The following is a 17355-nucleotide window of genomic DNA, read 5'->3' as shown; positions in this document are numbered from 1 at the left end:
TAGCCCCTATGAAGCTTTCTGGTGGTATGTTTTGCTGGAAACAGGCTAACATCTACCTTCCTGTATAAATGTGATACAGTATGTGTCCACACAGAGGTTTTAAAACTGCCTTAAAGCAGGAACTAGGTAAAAAAGTTGCTTGCTTTGTTCTTCCTGATTTAAAAGCCCTATGACTGATGGAGGAAGAATGCTGGTACCTCTTACAGAAATAAGGATATGGTGAAAATTAAAACATGGAAAACACGTGAAGCAACTGTTTCTATAAACATAACATGAGAAATGGCAGAAATAATTGTAGATAACGTCAGACCAACAGGAGAGTAATTGTCTTTTGTAACCTTCAGAATGCTGAAGTGGACTTCTGGATTATCCCCATCATTCAAGGATTTGTGCAAATTGAAGAACTTGTAGTAAACTATAGCGAATCTTCTGATGATGATAAGAGCAGTCCTGAAACTCCTCCTCAGGAATCATCTTGCGTAGATGACATTCACCCAACATTTCTGGTGGCGCTTATCTCCCGCCGGAGTCGGCACAGAGCGGGTAGGCAAGCACAGTTCAGGGTGCTGGGGTTTTCTCTGAGCCCTGGAGAGGGATGCAGATGCTAAAACTGGAGAGTGCTGAGTTGCTCAGCAGATGGTCAGCCCCTGTCAGAGTCTGTACTGCAGCCTGCACTGCTTGGGAGGAGGGAGAGGAGAGGCTGCAGTGCCCACGACACTGCACAGCTGGTACTTGGGGTGGCTGCTAAGTGAGTAGGTCTGCTCAGGAGATATGCATCCTTGCAGGTCACATTCCTGAGATAAAGTTCCATTTTTACAGAGATCCCTCTGATTAGGACCTTGCTTATAGCTCTGTGCTGATATATATTGGTAGGCTTGGATGGGAGCTAAATTTTCAATGTCTTTTAGGGCTTTGACAGCAGCTAAAGAGACTTGAAAAGTCATGTGTGTGCATGCCTGTGTCCCAGGAGATGTTTATTAGGGGCAAGGTGTGAAATGTGACCATGCTTTGGTCTTGTACCTTCTTTGACTTAGAGTAGCAAGGCAAACAGAAATTATTCCCTGCCCTCAGGATCTCAGAAAGAAAGATTGAATCACTTTACTGTTTAATAGGTCCTGTTCAACTCGGCTTTTCAGTCTGCTTGATTTTTATGATGATATTCTTCAATGTCTCCAACTCCTTTTGTTACACAGGTTTTTAACGTGTCAGAAAATCTAGAAAAAAAACCTGTTGAGTTTGCCCTGTTACAGGACTGTGCCTTCGTACCACTGCTCACTTGGATGCATTTAATTCAGTTCCAAGGAAAATGGTTTGTCAGAACAACTTGGAGTAAATACTTGAGGGTTCCAGAGCAGTATCTAGTTTGCAGTCTGCTTTTTTAATACTAAATTGTTACACAGATACAGCAACTGAATTCTAGAGGGAGAATTTCTTATTGATTCCTTCTTACTGTTAATATCACTTTGTTCATCTGATTGCTAGTCCAGAGCATAAACTGTGTAGAATTTTCTCCCTGTCTGATTAAAGGCTGTGATGCTGCTCTGACAATCTCTCTATAAAGGTCCCTATTACAGGTATTTTGCATTCCTTTCCCTTCCCTACTTTTAATCTCTTCCCCTCTGTGCTGTCATGGTTCAGATCAAAAGTTTAGTTCAGTGCTACTTCAGGAATTGGAACTGAATTTCCATGACCTTGAATATTTTTCCAACTCTCGTATTCCTTCCCCATCCTTTGCTACCACCTGCATCCTTTCTGAAATAATGATGTACTCTCCTTTGAGTCAAGGATATGTATGCAAAAACTTCTCTGTTTAATGAGCAGTGCAGAGCTGGGCAGGCATAAAACTGTAGTCAGAGGAGCATTATTTCTTCTTAATGTGCAGAGTTCGTTACACAGGTTAAAACAAGGAGGGGAAGCCTTCTGTTTAGTGGAACATGCAAATCTTTTTGAGCTGCTTGTGGGATCTCTGTGAGAAGTGGAGCCTCTGTCACTAAAAGTGGCCTTTAGGTTCATGGAAAATACTGAGTACTAAAGTAAAACTTTGTGCTAAATGTGACAGAACAGGCAGAAATGTGTCTTTTAAGGTGGACCAGAAGTATTTGTGACTTTATAGTGCCATTAAACTGCCTTGCCCTGTCAGCTTACTTTCTGCTGCTCATAGTATATCAGTAAATAAACTTTATCCATGTAGTCAAGATAACTTCTGGGGAATGAAGTAGGATAGGAGTGACTTCTGCCATTGGTCACGGATTTGGGCTAGAACTGTTGTCTTGTGTTAGCATGGTCACAGACAGCAAGTTATTAATGTTTAAGACAAATACTTAAGGATGACTTGCCCATTCTCATTCCCCCTAGGAATGCGGTATAAGCGGAGAGGTGTTGATAAAAATGGAAATGTGGCAAATTATGTTGAGACAGAGCAACTGATCCATGTCCATAATCACACCCTTTCCTATATCCAAACACGAGGCTCTGTGCCTGTTTTCTGGAGCCAAGTTGGGTACAGATATAACCCACGGCCCCGGCTGGACAAGAGTAAGTATTTGGGTGCAAAACCTAAAAATCAGGGGTCCCTTGCCACTCCTCTTCTTTTGGAAGAGGTGTTTATGTGGGTGTGTGGTGCATGTGTAGAGGGATGAAGCAGGTTTATTAAAAGTGAAATTTTTGTCCCATCTCCTCTGCACAAAAGGCAAAATGCAGCAAAATTCAAGAATGTGTTTGCTGTACACTAGATTGTAACAGCAGTGTTGAAGCTGAGCAGATTAATGAAAGGCCTTTTAAAGTAATTTTGTACAATGTGTTATTATCTTTAAGCTAAGCTGTCTTGGTTTTTTAGAATACAAATCTGGGCACGATTTAATACATCAAACAGGACTTACTGCTGAACAGGCTGTTTCTGTCTAACACTGCTCCCCCTTGCAGGTGAAAATGAAACCGTGTCCTGTTTTCGTGCGCACTTTGAAGAACAGCTAAAAAATTACAAAAAGCAGGTGAGTGTTACATGACAGAACAGTAATCTCGTGAAAATGCAGGGGATGAAGGTTGATGTTTTTAGGTTGTTTTTCTTGGTGATGTGTTGTGGGTTTTTTTTTAGAAGCTTGTTGACAATTGGAAGGTTGGTACATAAACAGAATTTTACTTTAGGTTTTTCAAATATCCTTGTAAGTAAACAGTAAAACTCAGGAATAACTTATGGAAATGTGTAAACCCTATTTCTGTGTACCTGTGTGGTGCATTCAGAGCTTCTCTGTATGAAAATTTGTGTAGGCAGGGAGCTGTTGGAGCTCATTTGTTTTAGGTACAATCTAGCAAAGATTGTAACTTCAGCAAGATTGCTACAAATCTTTAGCTCCTGAGGTATTTGTTATTGCATGGTGTAAATCTAAGCAAGTTATGTAGCAGATGATGAGTGTTAAATAATTAAACTTTTGAACAGGTTATTATTAATTTGGTGGATCAGACAGGCAGAGAGAAGATTATTGGAGATGCTTACCTTAAACAAGTTCTTCTCTACAACAATGCAAATCTGACTTATGTTTCATTTGACTTCCATGAGCACTGGTAAGAAACTTTTAAAAAAATGTCACTTTGCATCTTTTTTATTGGCATGGAAGGTGAGTATAAGGGAGGAGAAAACCCATTGTTATTTCTACTTCTGCATGAAACAGAAATAATTCCTTTAAACAAGAATACGGGTTTTAAACTAAAGCACTATAAAACTTAAAAGTTTGGGTAACCAAGCACTGCTGTTTGTGATGTTGTGTCCCTGACCTGTTAAATATGCAGTCACTTATTGGGCAGTTTGACTCACACATTTTAAAGAGTTTCCTTAAACATGCCATGGATGTAAAGCTGTGGCTGACCTGCTTTTTCAAGCTATGTAGTATTTGGCTTTTAATTCATTAGTTCTGTTTCTCTTCCTTGTTCCTATAAAAACATGATGGGATCTTTCAGGAGCCCGATGCTGTTATTTCAATATAAAATACACTGGATTTTATCTTAATCTGGTGTGAGTAGTTGCTGTTATCATGACTCCCCTCTGATGCTGCCATGCTCTAGAGCAGTGCTCACGTGCCCAAGCATCTCATCTGTCACAGGCATGTATTTCTCCTGCTCCCCTCAAGCAGGCTGCATTTGTGTGGGGTCTAAACTGGTTTAATCTTCATTTCCAAACTTAATCTAAGGATTGCAGCTGGCCTGGGAGAGCATTACTGGCTGACTGAGTATGGCATTAGTAGATTTTGTCAGAGGTGGTGGTGGGAAGTGAAACCCCTCTCAGAACAGAATTGGCCTTTGAGAGTTCTGTAGGACTGTTGGCACCCTGGATTGATTTGATAATTAATCTTTTGTATGAAGGAGCTTTCATTTTCCTTCATTCACTTTTCTCCTATGAACAGCTGTAGTGACCAGGACTGTTTCTGCACTGTGAGCAGAAGTGAATTGAGAACAATCCTGAAAAATAACCTGATAGGGTAGGGGGAGGACGGGGTGATGTGTCTATAGGTGGTTTTCTCTGTACAATCACTGACAAAGCAGGACTCACCATCCCAGTTCCAAATCTACAGCAGTTACTTTTATTGAGACTAAAATGAGAACAGAATGTTGCACATGCCTGAATAGCTGCACGCTTATTCTTCCTAATGGAAGCAGCATTAAAAAGTGCAAATCCTTGAGAATTTCATGATCTTTTAACCTCTTGCCTTGGACTTGGATGTTGAACTGTACTGCAGAATAGTTCTGAATATTGGCTGCTGTTTAAAGCTCATTGCAGGAGGGAATGCTTGTCTCTCTCGTTTAGCCAAAGCATTCTTTGTTAACGTTACAAATAAGATAAAGTTATTAAATAAAGTCACTGCTCTAGTTCAAACTAACTTTTGTGAAATTCTGTGTTTCAGCCGAGGAATGAAGTTTGAAAATGTTCAAACACTGACTGATGCCATTCATGATATTATTCTTGACATGAAGTGGTGCTGGTAGGTACTTCACTGTTTTTAGACTAGTAGGGAACATTTGTAGAGGAAAACACCAACAAAGAGTAGATATTCAGAGGCCTTAATTTTCTCCCAGCCAGTGTGTTTTATATTCCTCTTTTGGTGTCCAGCTTGTCTGTCAGAGATTTTGTGTTCTGAAGTGTTGGTGTTCAACCCATGTGAACTCAAAAATTCTCAAGTGCTGTTTCCTGCCCTGGATTTGTTGCATTTCACACTTTTAGGGTCACTCACATTTGATGTGAAACACTTTTTATTTGACCCAGAAACTCTAGAATGGCAGCCTTACTGTTCACAGCAAGTAGACATGTGTGACCTTTGGTTTGAACTGATTAAAGTTCATACCTTTGGGTAACAAGTGTGGCTGCAGCCTCAGTCAATTGTTCTTTGTTGTTCTGTATTGCTGTCATTATTATTGGCTTCTCTGTTCTTGAAATTAAATGCCTTTGCTCTTGAAAGCTTGTATTATGTATGCATGAGTTGAATTCAGCATCTGATTGCATCTCAAGTTTGTGGCCCCAGTAGGATTTATGTCTGACATCCAGCCTAGATTAAAGAGGAGGATAAGTTGGAACAAGAGGAGTTAATTCAGAGTGGGGTGTGGCTGGGGTGGTGAGTGCAACCACAAATAGTGCTCCTTGTGTAAAATGTTCTACTGTTGATAGAAGCTGACAAATTACACTGGATTTTGAGTGTCTCAATGTGCTTTTGTTTTCTTCCTGTTGAAAGGGTTGACCAAGCTGGAGTGATCTGTAAGCAGGAAGGAATTTTCCGGGTTAACTGCATGGACTGCTTGGATCGGACCAACGTTGTGCAGGCTGCTATTGCCAGAGTGGTCATGGAGCAGCAGGCACGTATCACTGAGGGGCTGGGTCAAGTACTGAGTGCCTCACACCTTAGTTAGTGTTCACAGAGAAATCTGTGTGTTTGAAAAATGCTAAACTAACATCTACTAACAAATCTTTGCAAAATGCTTGAAGAGCCATGAAGCTGAGAGGAATAATACATACAAATGCAAGACTTGAAATCATTATAGAACAATGATGCTTCATGTCCTTCTTCAGAAAGGACTGACTGTCCACACCTTGGGAGAGGATTGTCTTGTTTGGATTTAGTTATTTCAGTTTAAGTTATGTAGGAATACAGAGTTCAGAAACAAGACACCTTCCCCTGCCAAGTCCCTCGCTGGAATGATGTTAAAGGACTAACATCTAACAAGTTGGATGCTATTTTAGGTGCTTTGAAGTGAAATACTGTGATGCAGCAAGTAGGGAGATTAGTTGTCCCTTCTGTGTGTAGAAGAATAATTAATTCACGATGTAAACAGCTGTGATGGTTGTGACTGTTGTGCTGTGGAATTCTCCCTGTACAGAGCAGACTGAGAGTACTTTCCCTTAGTTTTTCTCTTTGCCCTGGCTCCATTTGCTTTTTTGCTCCAAAAGCTCAGTGGTGACTCTGTTCCCTTGTGAAGACTTCACTGATACTGTACTGCTACAGACAAAGTGCAGACTTAATGTCCTGTAACTGAAACTTCAAAGCCCCAGTCACAGCCCAAAATGAGCAAACCTGATTGTGGTTAAAGTGAAGGAGAAAGGATGGATCCTTTATTAGGATGAAAAGTGAATGGTTCTGACCACTGTATCTGGCAGTTCCTCTTTGTCATCTGCTGTTATGAGCTCCTGACACAGGAGGAGTACTGAGGACAAGGGGAGGGATCAGCAATCCCACACTCATTATTTTAGAATAGGATTTCTATCCACGGTAACTCTTGAGTTGCAAGGCAATTCTTTCAAAATCAGGAGTGTAATAGATTGTTGTGAAAAGGCTTCAGTAATCATTGCTGAAGTGTGAGCTTGTGATGTGCTGCATCATTGTTGTATTGTAGCTGAAGTCCTTGGGAGGCCGTTCATGACTGAGAAATGCCCTGAGCACTGCAGGGTCGATGCCGTGGAGTGAAGGACTGAGAGTTACACCTACCTGACCCTTCTCTTCCTTGGAACCACAGGACCTGCTCTCTCTCATCTGGAAACTCGATAGGGCTTTCAAAGTTAATGAGCAGCTTTGTGTCAATTTTCATCTAACTTGCAAAGAGTGCTTGAACATTTGGTTTCATTTGTAGATTGAAGTTTGCCCATGATTTATTCCAAGTTATCCCTATCATTTAGTGACTGCATTGCAGTTGTGTGTGTGCTGCTCCATCCACTCAGGGTGTGTGCAAAGCCTGATGTTGGTGTTGTACCCCAGGCTTATCTGGGGAAAACTGAAGGGCTGGTTGTTCTGAGAGGGAGATATCTTACTTTAGTATCAGTGTCAAACAGTAACTGTCCAAAATGTGCAAGCACTACTAATAAACCCACAGAAGTTATTTTTCTTTGTTTTCAGAGCCTTGACGTCATGAATGCTTTTGCAATGGAAGACTTATTAACTTGTTTATTTTAAAATTGTGATGTCTTTTTTTTGAGGATTCTCTATTAAAAAATTTCTTTTAAAAAATGTATCTTGAGAATCTACAGTAACTTGTTTGCCTTCAGCTAATTTTTTGCTGATTGACTTAACATCCATAATTCATGTTACTGCTGCCTCCAGTGATACGATGTTCAGCAGTAAATCACCAATTCATTAATTTAATCTGACAAATTAGCACAATGGCTTCCTTTCCCCGATCACACAAAATCTAACAAACGCTTGGCAAGCGTTTCCATTTTCTTTACCAAGCTCTGATACTGAGAATGACTTTTACTTTGGGCATTGAATTAATACACATGTCAAATTCCAGCTCAAAAAACTGGGTGTGATGCCACCAGAGCAGCCTTTGCCAGTGAAATGCAACAGGATCTACCAGATCATGTGGGCCAACAACGGCGATGCCATAAGCCGGCAGTACGCGGGCACTGCAGCCTTGAAGGTAAGGGAGAGAACCTCACCTGCCCTCAGGAATGTCTTGTGTTACAGGGCTCATGTGCGTTGGAAAACCCTGGGATATTTAAAAGTTCACCAAATATTCTGTGTGGTTTTGTTCTGGAGAGATGAGGCTTTGCAACAGAAGAATGTTTTGTGTCGCACTTGGTGTGAATCGGAGAAGAGCTGAGCGCTCCCTGCACTTTACCTGCATTCTGTTCCCTTCATGTCTGGGTACAAAGCAGAGCTAAGAGTTTAAGATATATATTAATTATTACATCCATCTAAATTTTAGCATGGTTATAGTACTTCTAAGCAGTTACAATACTTAAATTCTCCAAAGTTCTGGAGATCGGGCTGTGTAGGTAGTAGGGTGATATTAATTAGTTACATTTTCTAAATACTTTCCTTAATTAGCTGTAATGCACTCTGTCTACCAAGATTAAGCATAAAGCTCCTTGCTCTGTACTTCTACTGCTCTGACAAGTCGTAGAATTTACTCAAATTTGCTGTGTATAACTGGTGGAACAAATTTTAGTAGTATTTGCATTTGGCATAAGAAAAATAATTATGGTGGACATGCTTAACACTTAAATCTCTCTTTAAGTATCTTTAATGATCTTTGATTAGTTGATTGCACTAATATTTAAAAAAAATATAAAAACCAGCCTGACATGCTTGTTTTCATTGAGTATATTAAACTTTAAATCTGAAGCTCAGACCTCCATTTCTAGATCTACATTTTCAGGCCTTCTGCTGGAAGATTTTTCTACTCACTGTTGAGCTTCATGGATTAAATTAATTTTAATTGTGTTACTTCTTTTAATTTGAAAGTGAAACACACTTTGAAATATCCTTCATAGGAGTTGATGTGGCTTTTAGAACTGCTCTGTGCCAGTGTTCAGAGTGTCTCTGAAAATAGAATCCTCTAATGAAGTGTAACTACCAAAACAGCTTTTTATTCAAATTCTAAGCCTTCTGTGGCCTAGAAACTTTCTTTTGTTTCTGGGGTTGTGAGGATATGTGCTGCTTTCCCTCAGTATGTTATGCTTGTCTTGTTTTGGTAGCAAAAGCAGAGAAGATGAAAACCGTTTTTCAGTAAGCTTCAGTCTTTTCTATTGTTCCAGTAGTGTTCCTGTTACATTAAAGGCCGAAAAATAAAGGGATTTTTTCTTTTTGGGGTATTGAAGCATCACAGTGATTGATGTCTTGAAAGTCCTGCTTCAGTGTTAGCTGGCTGATGTGTCCAGATTCGTTTTCTCTTGGAATTTCCTACTGAAATTTTAAGTCTGTCAAAACCAGGATTCTCTGCAGAGTCAAACAATGCCAGAAGATGCTCTTTGAAAAAAAATCAGTATTTTGAACTTCTATATGAAATAGTTACTTGAAGATAATTCCTGAGTTGCCATCTATTCAGTTCGGAGTTTCAGAGTGCCAGATCCTTTGAGCTCAGCCTGCTGCTCCGAAGTTTCATATTTGCATGGTATTTGCATGTTGTGTGTGACAGGGTGACTTCACAAGGACTGGTGAAAGGAAGCTGGCAGGGGTGATGAAGGATGGAGTGAACTCTGCAAACAGATACTACCTGAATCGTTTCAGGGATGCTTACAGGCAAGCAGTCATAGGTAAGAGCACAATTTCAACCAAGCTGAGCTATGGTGTTTAGAAAAGATTATTAAATCATATTGGCATCTTTCTGACTGGGGTTTTTTTTTCCCTGTTGCTTAAAAGCACCTTGAGCGTGTACAGTGTTCATGTCTGTGCTGGGCACTATAAGGAAGAGTCTCACTCACTTTGGAATTTAAGCAGCACTCAATTCACAGTGATGGCATGCAGTGGGACTCATTGGAGACTTTGCCTCAACTTCATTTTAGCATTAAATGTGTTGTAGCATCTCTTTTTTTTTAAGACAAAGTTAAATTTATGTAGCAAGTGTCTCTTAAAATGATGAGGAACTCTTTGTTTTTCACTGAAAATAGGGTTATACCTACTGAGCTTTCAGTTTCAGGCAACATTCTATTCAGAAAGACTACCAAGAGCATCATTAAAATGCAACATTTGGAAGGAATTTACAGAACTGTTGCTATCTATCACTTTTAACTGTTTCATTCTTGTTTGGTATGTTATGGATTGTTTTAGATTTGATGCAGGGTATCCCTGTGACAGAGGACCTGTACTCCATATTTACAAAAGAGAAGGAGCACGAAGCCCTGCACAAGGAGAGCCTGAGGAGCCACCAGGAATTGATCAGCCAGCTGCTGCAGAGCTACATGAAACTGCTCTTGCCAGATGATGAAAAATTCCATGGAGGTTGGGCACTCATTGACTGTGATCCCAGGTTTGTTGAGCAAAGTTAAAATTGATCAGCTGCTGCTCTGACACCTCTGTTAATTACTCCTGATGTTAAAAGGTTTTGATAGCTGATGTGTAAACAGAAAACAAGTGGACAGTTCCTGTAGAAGGACAAGAATGCTTGAAGGGTTTGAATACTTAAAGTTATAAAGAAAAGGTCCTCTGAACATGTGCTTTTCCCTAAGTGCTGTAAAAACGGTGCATGCTGGAATTACCTTTGAGATGTCATCTGGAAATGGATGCATTTGGTTAATATTGCCAAAATGTGGCAGGTACCATGAGGAGAACTAAGAAGGGTTAGAAGGGAGTGCTTGAGGAGCTGTTCGTTATTGCTTTATAGGGAAAGTGTACCTTGACTGATCAGATTGAATCCCTGGGGAATGAGTCAGCAGTAGGTCAGTCTAGATTCCTGTTCATGGAAAGTAATGGGCATAAACTCTGAATTTCACTCCTTATCAAGGTCAGAGTTCAGCAGCCTGTAAGAGAAAAACAGTGGTTAGATCTCCTGCAGGTTAAACGTCAGCACCTAAAACCAGCACAGAGCAGGTTGTTACAACAGCTATTCAGGGCACAGACTCATCACCCTCACTGAGTCTGAGGTATTTTTCCATTTCTCTGGTAGCATTTTTAATAGCTTGTGGGCTATTTATTTTTGGACCTTCTGGTGACGTATTTGAGCTAACTTCAGGTTTGAGAGAGAGTGTTGCTTACATGGATCCATTTGATAACACACCATGATTGAAGCTTCTTGTAACTTGTGGTCAGCTGTAAAAGACTGTCCCCAGAACACACTGGGCATGGGTTACAGCTCTGCAGATAAAACCTTCTACCCTGTATTTATTTTTCTTCCCTTCAGTCTCATCGATGCCACTCACAGGGATGTGGATGTGCTGCTTTTACTTTCAAATTCTGCCTACTATGTGGCTTAGTAAGTTACCACTTTCCCTTACTGTGTGTAGTTTATTTTAGTAGCTTTGCTTTAGATTAGCAGGAAGCACTAAATTCTGTTTTTTTCTTCTAGTTATGATGATGAAATCGACAAAGTGAATCAGTACCAAAGGTTAAGTCTTGAAGCTCTGGAAAAAATAGAGATAGGTAAGAAAACAGTCACTCTGTGTCTTTTTTTGAGTGCTCTTAACGATGGCTTGATCACTTACCAAAGCATCCTGCAGCTGCATTGAAGCAGCAGTCCTTGAAGTGTGGCACATACCCTGGGCAGCCCACCTAGAAATGGCCCTTGTGGCTGATAACAGATGCCAGGCTCTTCCTACTGCTGCAGGTGGAAGCTTTGATCACCAGAAGGGTTCTCAAGTTTTCCCTCTTTCAAACAGAAGGAACCACAGAGTTATCCAAACAGATTTCATTATTTATCAAATGGCAGTAACAATTTGATCAACTTCTGCAATGAGTCATGGATTTGTGCATTCAGTGCTCTCTTCCTTTGATCCAAACACAGCAGCTGGCTTGGAATTGTACTTCAGATCTGTTTCAGAGCTTTGTAAAACTTCTTTCTCAAGGTCTGATAACAAACATGCTATTACAAAAGCACCTGGTTATGCTGATTTAAGTTATTTGCTATAGAATGTAATATCTGCAGGCTAAATTCAGCATTTTCTGCTGGAAGCATTAAAGATGTGATGTCTTTGGATCATGAGAAAGGTGATCCAGTTGGAGAGAAGGGAGTGTGTGGCCCCCTGATGGAGTTTAATCCTCCATTACACAATACACAGTGATGTCATCATCCCCTGACTGTAACTTTCACTGTGTCTCTGCAATTTCTAAGAGTTCAGGGGAGAGGTCTCCCTCACCTGTGTATTGTGGAGAGCTGTATCCTGAGGTACAGAACGGAGTGAAACATCTACATCTACACCTCCTTTAATGCTGTAAATGATGCAGTGCACTGAAGAGTTGAAGTACTTGATCTAAATCTTGAAACTTAGATTATGTCCTCTTGATAAAAATATATTAGCTTTCCCTTTAATCCTTGCAGGAGCATTCCCTAAAAAACCCACAGGATGTAAAAAGTGTAAAATTTTTTTTTCCTTCTGTTTGAAAGGGTGATCTGTAATAAACAATCAGGCTGGATTGTAATAGACACACAGAGTCTAATTGCTTTTTGTAAGTTATTGATTGTTTAGTTAGTGTGCAGATCTTTCATTGAAAGTGTCTATCCTGCTCTAATGAAAACATGAAGCCTTTTAGGCTGAAAAAGACTGTCAGCATTTACATGCCTTTAGGTACAGACTCTGCAGTATCTCTTTCAGTGTTTGGTTAAAGATTTCTAATCTGGTTTCTCTCTCAGGGCCTGAGCCTACTCTCTTTGGCAAACCCAAGTTCTCTTGCATGAGGCTGCATTACAAATACAAAGAAATGAGTGGATATTTTCACACTCTCAGGGCTGTGGTTCGCAGCCCAGAAGAGGATGGAAAAGGTTTGTATCCTATGTAAAAGATTTAGACATAAAAGTGTATTCAGGGTATCAGTGTTTCCCTAAAAAACAACTGTTCCATTGCTCTTAAAATTTATCCTTCTTCAGAAGTCATTCCAATAAAATCCAGTTGTGTGAAGTGGGAAAACAATTTAAAAAAATCACTCAGATGTTACTGTTGTAATAGAAAGGAAAATAAGTTACAGATACAGCTTTGAAGCAATACATCTTTCTAGAACTGGAGTAATTCCTGTCCAGGTCTTAACTGCTCCAAAAACTTACAAAATCAAGTTAAAATTAGCTCCTAAAGAGGTAAAGAAATGGATTTCTTTAGTGAAATCAATGTTTGGAAATGTTCTTGCTTGTTGTTTATCTAGATTAAATGAACACTAGCAGGGGAAAAAATATTACTTCATACCTGGAGCACTGAGTTTTGTCAACAAGGATTAGAATAAATAAAATTGCTTCTCTTCCTTCCCCAAATGAAGCAGCGTGGCAGTGATCCACTTAATGCTGAGTATTTAGGGCTGAAGGAGAGTTTATTCTTTAGGCTTGTTTTGTAAGCTTTAAATGAGAATTGCAATTTGTAGGGCACAACCGTTCTGTGAGGTGAAAGGAAAAAAAAAACGCAATAAAATCAAACAAAATTATGTTAAAATTAGACCTGTTACTTTGTAGATTGTGGAATATGGGTTTTTAAGGGTGTTTTTAAGGGTCTGACAGGCTGCTGCTTGGGTTTCAGACACTCTTCAGTGCATTGCAGAAATGCTGAGAATCACAAAGCAAGCAATGGGAATGGATGTGCCCATTATTGAGAAGAAGCTGGAGAGGTGAGTACCTAAATGATGTGAACCTTCTGTATCCCACTTTTGCTCTCAACTCTACTGCTTTTCCCAGCTGAGTAGAAAGTGTAGCAAAAAAATCTTTTCTTTACAGGTATTGCAGACTGAATCTTTGCTAAATATGGCTATCGAGTACAGCATACACAAAGTCAGGGTTACAAAAATGGAGAATTCAAATCCTTTTTCATCAAAAACTAAAGTGACTGGAGAAACTGCCTGCTCCCCTTGTTTGGCTACTCTTCTGTATCAGCCCTCCTTTGTTTTTGTTGGTTTGAGCTTGATTAGCTTATATGGGTACAATATTATTATGTAAAAAAAGGATTAAATTTATTACTTATCTAAGGAAGGGGTAACTTAGGAACGCAAATGTCCATGTCTGTGAGAGAAATAGACTGGAAGACAATGAATACTTGGTGCTTATAAAAAAGACTGCTTTGATTGTACATTAAAGATCTTTTTCTTCCTCTTCTAGGAGGAGCAGCAAACCTCATGAAGACATCATTGGCATTCGGTCTCAGAATAGAGGGTCCCTGGCCCAAGGCAAGAATTATTTACTGAGCAAGTTCTCCTCTCTCAATCAAAAGGTGAAACAAACCAAATCCAATGTAAACATCAGCAACCTTCGGAAGCTGGGCAGCTTTGCCAAACCTGAAGTAAAAGTCAATTTTTTAAAGCCAAATCTGAAAGTGAATCTTTGGAAATCAGACAGCAGCCTTGAAACTCTGGATAATCCAGGAGTAGATGCTAAAGCCCCCAGTGAATCTGACACAGAAGGCTCGGACAATGACTCGTTCCACTCCGATGACTTCCTGACTAACTCCAAATCGGATGAGGACACCCAGCTGACGGATTCCCTGGAAAACATTGGCCCCACAGACTATGTGCTGCCCAGCTGTGGCATCATCGCCTCGGCCCCGCGGCTGGGCAGCCGCTCGCAGTCCATCAGCAGCACGGACCTGAGCATCAGCATTCCCGTTCCGGCTGAGGGCCAGGGCTGCCCGGCTGGCCGCTCCGACTGCGAGGACGTGCCCATGCCTTCTGCTGACAGCGCAGAGCTGCAGTTTGCTAAGCCCATGGATGTGTACTGCCAGAGGTTCGTGCAGGATGCCCAGAGCAAGGGGTCCGATGTTCTGGAGCCCGAGGCTGGTTCTCGAGAGCCCCATCACACACTGACCCGAGCCAGCAGGAACACAGCCAAGAGGGCAGAACCTAAGGCTGAAGCTGTTGCAGACATTCCTTCCAGGCCGTCCAAGCTGGATGTTCAGTCTTCTGAGCCAAATCCTCAGCTCTTGGCTGTCGGTGGGCCTGACTTCGGTAAATCCCCCAGAAGCCCGGGATCTGTGTCTGGGAACCACGAGCCAGGACTCCACACCACTCCTTCCCCTGCTGACGGTAGCGGCAGCAGGGCCGTGTCTCCCTTTGCTAAAATCCGCAGCTCCATGGTCCAGGTTGCCAACATCACCCAGGCAGGATTGACTCAAGGGATTAATTTTGCTGTGGCAAAGGTCCAGAAGAGCCCTGCAGAACCAGAAGCTTTAAATGAAATCAAACAAAAAGAACTGAGAGAAATGTTTACGCAATGCCAGACACGAATAATTCAGATCTAGTTGCTAATTTGGGAAGTGTTCTTCTAGCTGTGGCTTCTAATAAAGTAACACAATGACGTCAGGACTATTGTGGCATGAACTGCTACTGGATACTGGGATTGATAACAGGTAATTTGTTTACAGGCAGTGAGAGATGCAAATGAATTTGGTTCTGATCAAGCTTCAGAATTCCCTCAGGCAGGTGAGACAGAACCTGTGTAAACCATATTTAAACAGGTAGCTTAGACACTGGGATTCAATAAAGCATGCTGTCTGTCTTAGATGTGTTGCACAGTTATTTTTTCGAGACTAATTTTGTAGCTCCTCTGAATTATGTAGAAGGTATTTATACTCAAAAGGTGATACTGCACTTCTCTGACCTTACTTACCTTGCACTACACCAGCAAAATAAAGTACCGGTAAATTACATTTTATTTATTTTTGGACTAGTATTTTTACTTGTTTTCATTGAAGTTCTAGATGCAGCTCTATGAATTGTGCCTCTACAATGGGAACCGATGTGTTTTTGTTGAATTTGAGTATGTTAACCAGAAAGTAAGATTTCTTTGCTATCCTTTTCTTTCCAGACATCCTGGGACACTTTCATTATAAATAAAACGGAAAGACCCAATCTGAAATATCCACAATCCTGCGGTGCAAATTTCTTCTGTAGATTGGGTTTTTTCCTCACATGTTTTGAGGTGAGGGAAATGAAGCAAATGTCTTTGAATTGTCTTGCCCATGTTAAAAGCAATTCTGTTTTTTTAAAATTCCAAACTCTGCCAATTTGCTCTAATTTTTTGTCTCTGTGTAAAGCAAGACGAGCCAGATACCTGCCCATCAAGCACTGTGTCCCTGTGTGCTAGGATTCTCTTTAAATGTATCCTAGCTGCCCAGGTGCAAAATCCCAGCTAGCATCTAGAGCAGGAGGCCAGTGCACTGCTTTGTAAGATCAGTGTTGCATTAGAGCACAGCTGTCAGCATCTGCTCAAGACCAAATTCATGACCAACTCCAGCTTTGCAACTCGCAGGGTAAAGCGTCCGCTCATGCTGGGAACTGGATAAAAAATCCCTTCTCTCAGTGTGTCAGAGGATCCCATCTGTTAAATGCTCTTTCCCAGGAATGCCTTGCCATGCCATGCTCTAGTCTAGGACATTGTCCAAAAGCTGCTGTGAAGCAGGACCTTCCTGTGCTGTGGTTTGTGACTATAACCACCCCGACAGACCCAGTGCCTCTGTCCTCGTCCCTGTACTGTAGATAGGCTGCACGTGGTGTCCCCACAACGTCGTGTCCTGGGTAGGGTAGCTCTGTGTCTTAGGACTTGTACTGTGTCTGAAATCATTTATCACCTAACCCTATGGTCTGAAACTTTGATAAACAAATTTGGTTTATTTATTTTATTAAAGTGATGTGGGTTTGGGTTTTTTTTTGAGTGTCTATACTTGTGGCTATATTTAAAATTAAACTACTGCTGTATTTTAATGTGAGCAATATACATGAGATATTTTAATAAAAAAAGTAGAATCAAAAGATGGGTTTGGTATGTGATGTTAAGGGATGTGGGACTGCAGGGCTCTGGGTGTTTGTTTCAAAGTTACAGACACGAGCCCCTGGCAGTCAAGGGATCCAGCCATGGCTTCAGTTCTTTATCCTTTTAAAATGGTGCTGCTACAACTCTAAAAAGCGTCTCTGGGCAACCTGTGCCAGGGCCTCACGACAATAACAGGGAAGAATTTCTCCATATTTAATCTCAATCCACCCTCTGTTAGTTTGAAGTCATCAGCCCTTGTCCTGTCCCTGTCCCTCTCCAGCTCAATGTCCTTCCAGCTTGGGAACTGTCCCATCCCTGGCTGTGAAATATTGGAGATGACAATGTGCACAAAACCATCCTCTGAGGCAATCTTAGAACCCAACTCTGCATTCCAGCCCAGCTGCCTTTTGAAGAGAGACTTCATTTTCTTCCTCGTATTTGTTGCTTCACTTCACAGTAATGCAGCACAAGTCAGCTGAAACCATGAATATTCATTTTTAGTGTTCAAAAAAAGAAATCAGTGATTTGAAATGGCATCAAGCTTGGCTCAGGTTTAGGATACACAAAAATGTTTCTCACAATAAGTACTCATTTTTAGTGTGAAGAGACAAAATATCCAGATTGGCTGTACAGCAAAACCCCTCATGTTTAGAACAGGAAAATGCAGTAAAAAAGGGGATTCCTGTCCCTGTGATTTCAGTTAGGAGAAAGGACTTAGTAAAGGGGGGG

The 17355-nt window shown here is 40.9% G+C and overlaps 1 protein-coding gene across 1 annotated transcript in view; it reads left to right on the top strand.

The window, feature by feature from the left end:
* The window catches only part of INPP5F (inositol polyphosphate-5-phosphatase F), a 41145-nt gene extending 24520 nt beyond the window's left edge, over positions 1–16625 (top strand). The window contains exons 7-20 of the mRNA XM_032116485.1: positions 345–543; positions 2356–2535; positions 2923–2990; positions 3437–3561; positions 4896–4973; positions 5718–5838; positions 7765–7893; positions 9394–9511; positions 10026–10224; positions 11095–11166; positions 11260–11333; positions 12541–12669; positions 13409–13496; positions 13981–16625. Coding sequence (XP_031972376.1) covers positions 345–543; positions 2356–2535; positions 2923–2990; positions 3437–3561; positions 4896–4973; positions 5718–5838; positions 7765–7893; positions 9394–9511; positions 10026–10224; positions 11095–11166; positions 11260–11333; positions 12541–12669; positions 13409–13496; positions 13981–15115 — 2715 coding nt within the window. The 3' untranslated portion in view covers positions 15116–16625. The remainder of the gene's footprint in view (positions 1–344; positions 544–2355; positions 2536–2922; positions 2991–3436; positions 3562–4895; positions 4974–5717; positions 5839–7764; positions 7894–9393; positions 9512–10025; positions 10225–11094; positions 11167–11259; positions 11334–12540; positions 12670–13408; positions 13497–13980) is intronic.
* The last annotated feature ends 730 nt before the right edge of the window (positions 16626–17355 follow it).

This window comes from Corvus moneduloides, chromosome 8 (genome assembly GCF_009650955.1).
Source record: "Corvus moneduloides isolate bCorMon1 chromosome 8, bCorMon1.pri, whole genome shotgun sequence".
NCBI lineage: Eukaryota > Metazoa > Chordata > Aves > Passeriformes > Corvidae > Corvus > Corvus moneduloides.
This window is presented reverse-complemented; position numbering and strand designations above follow the sequence as displayed.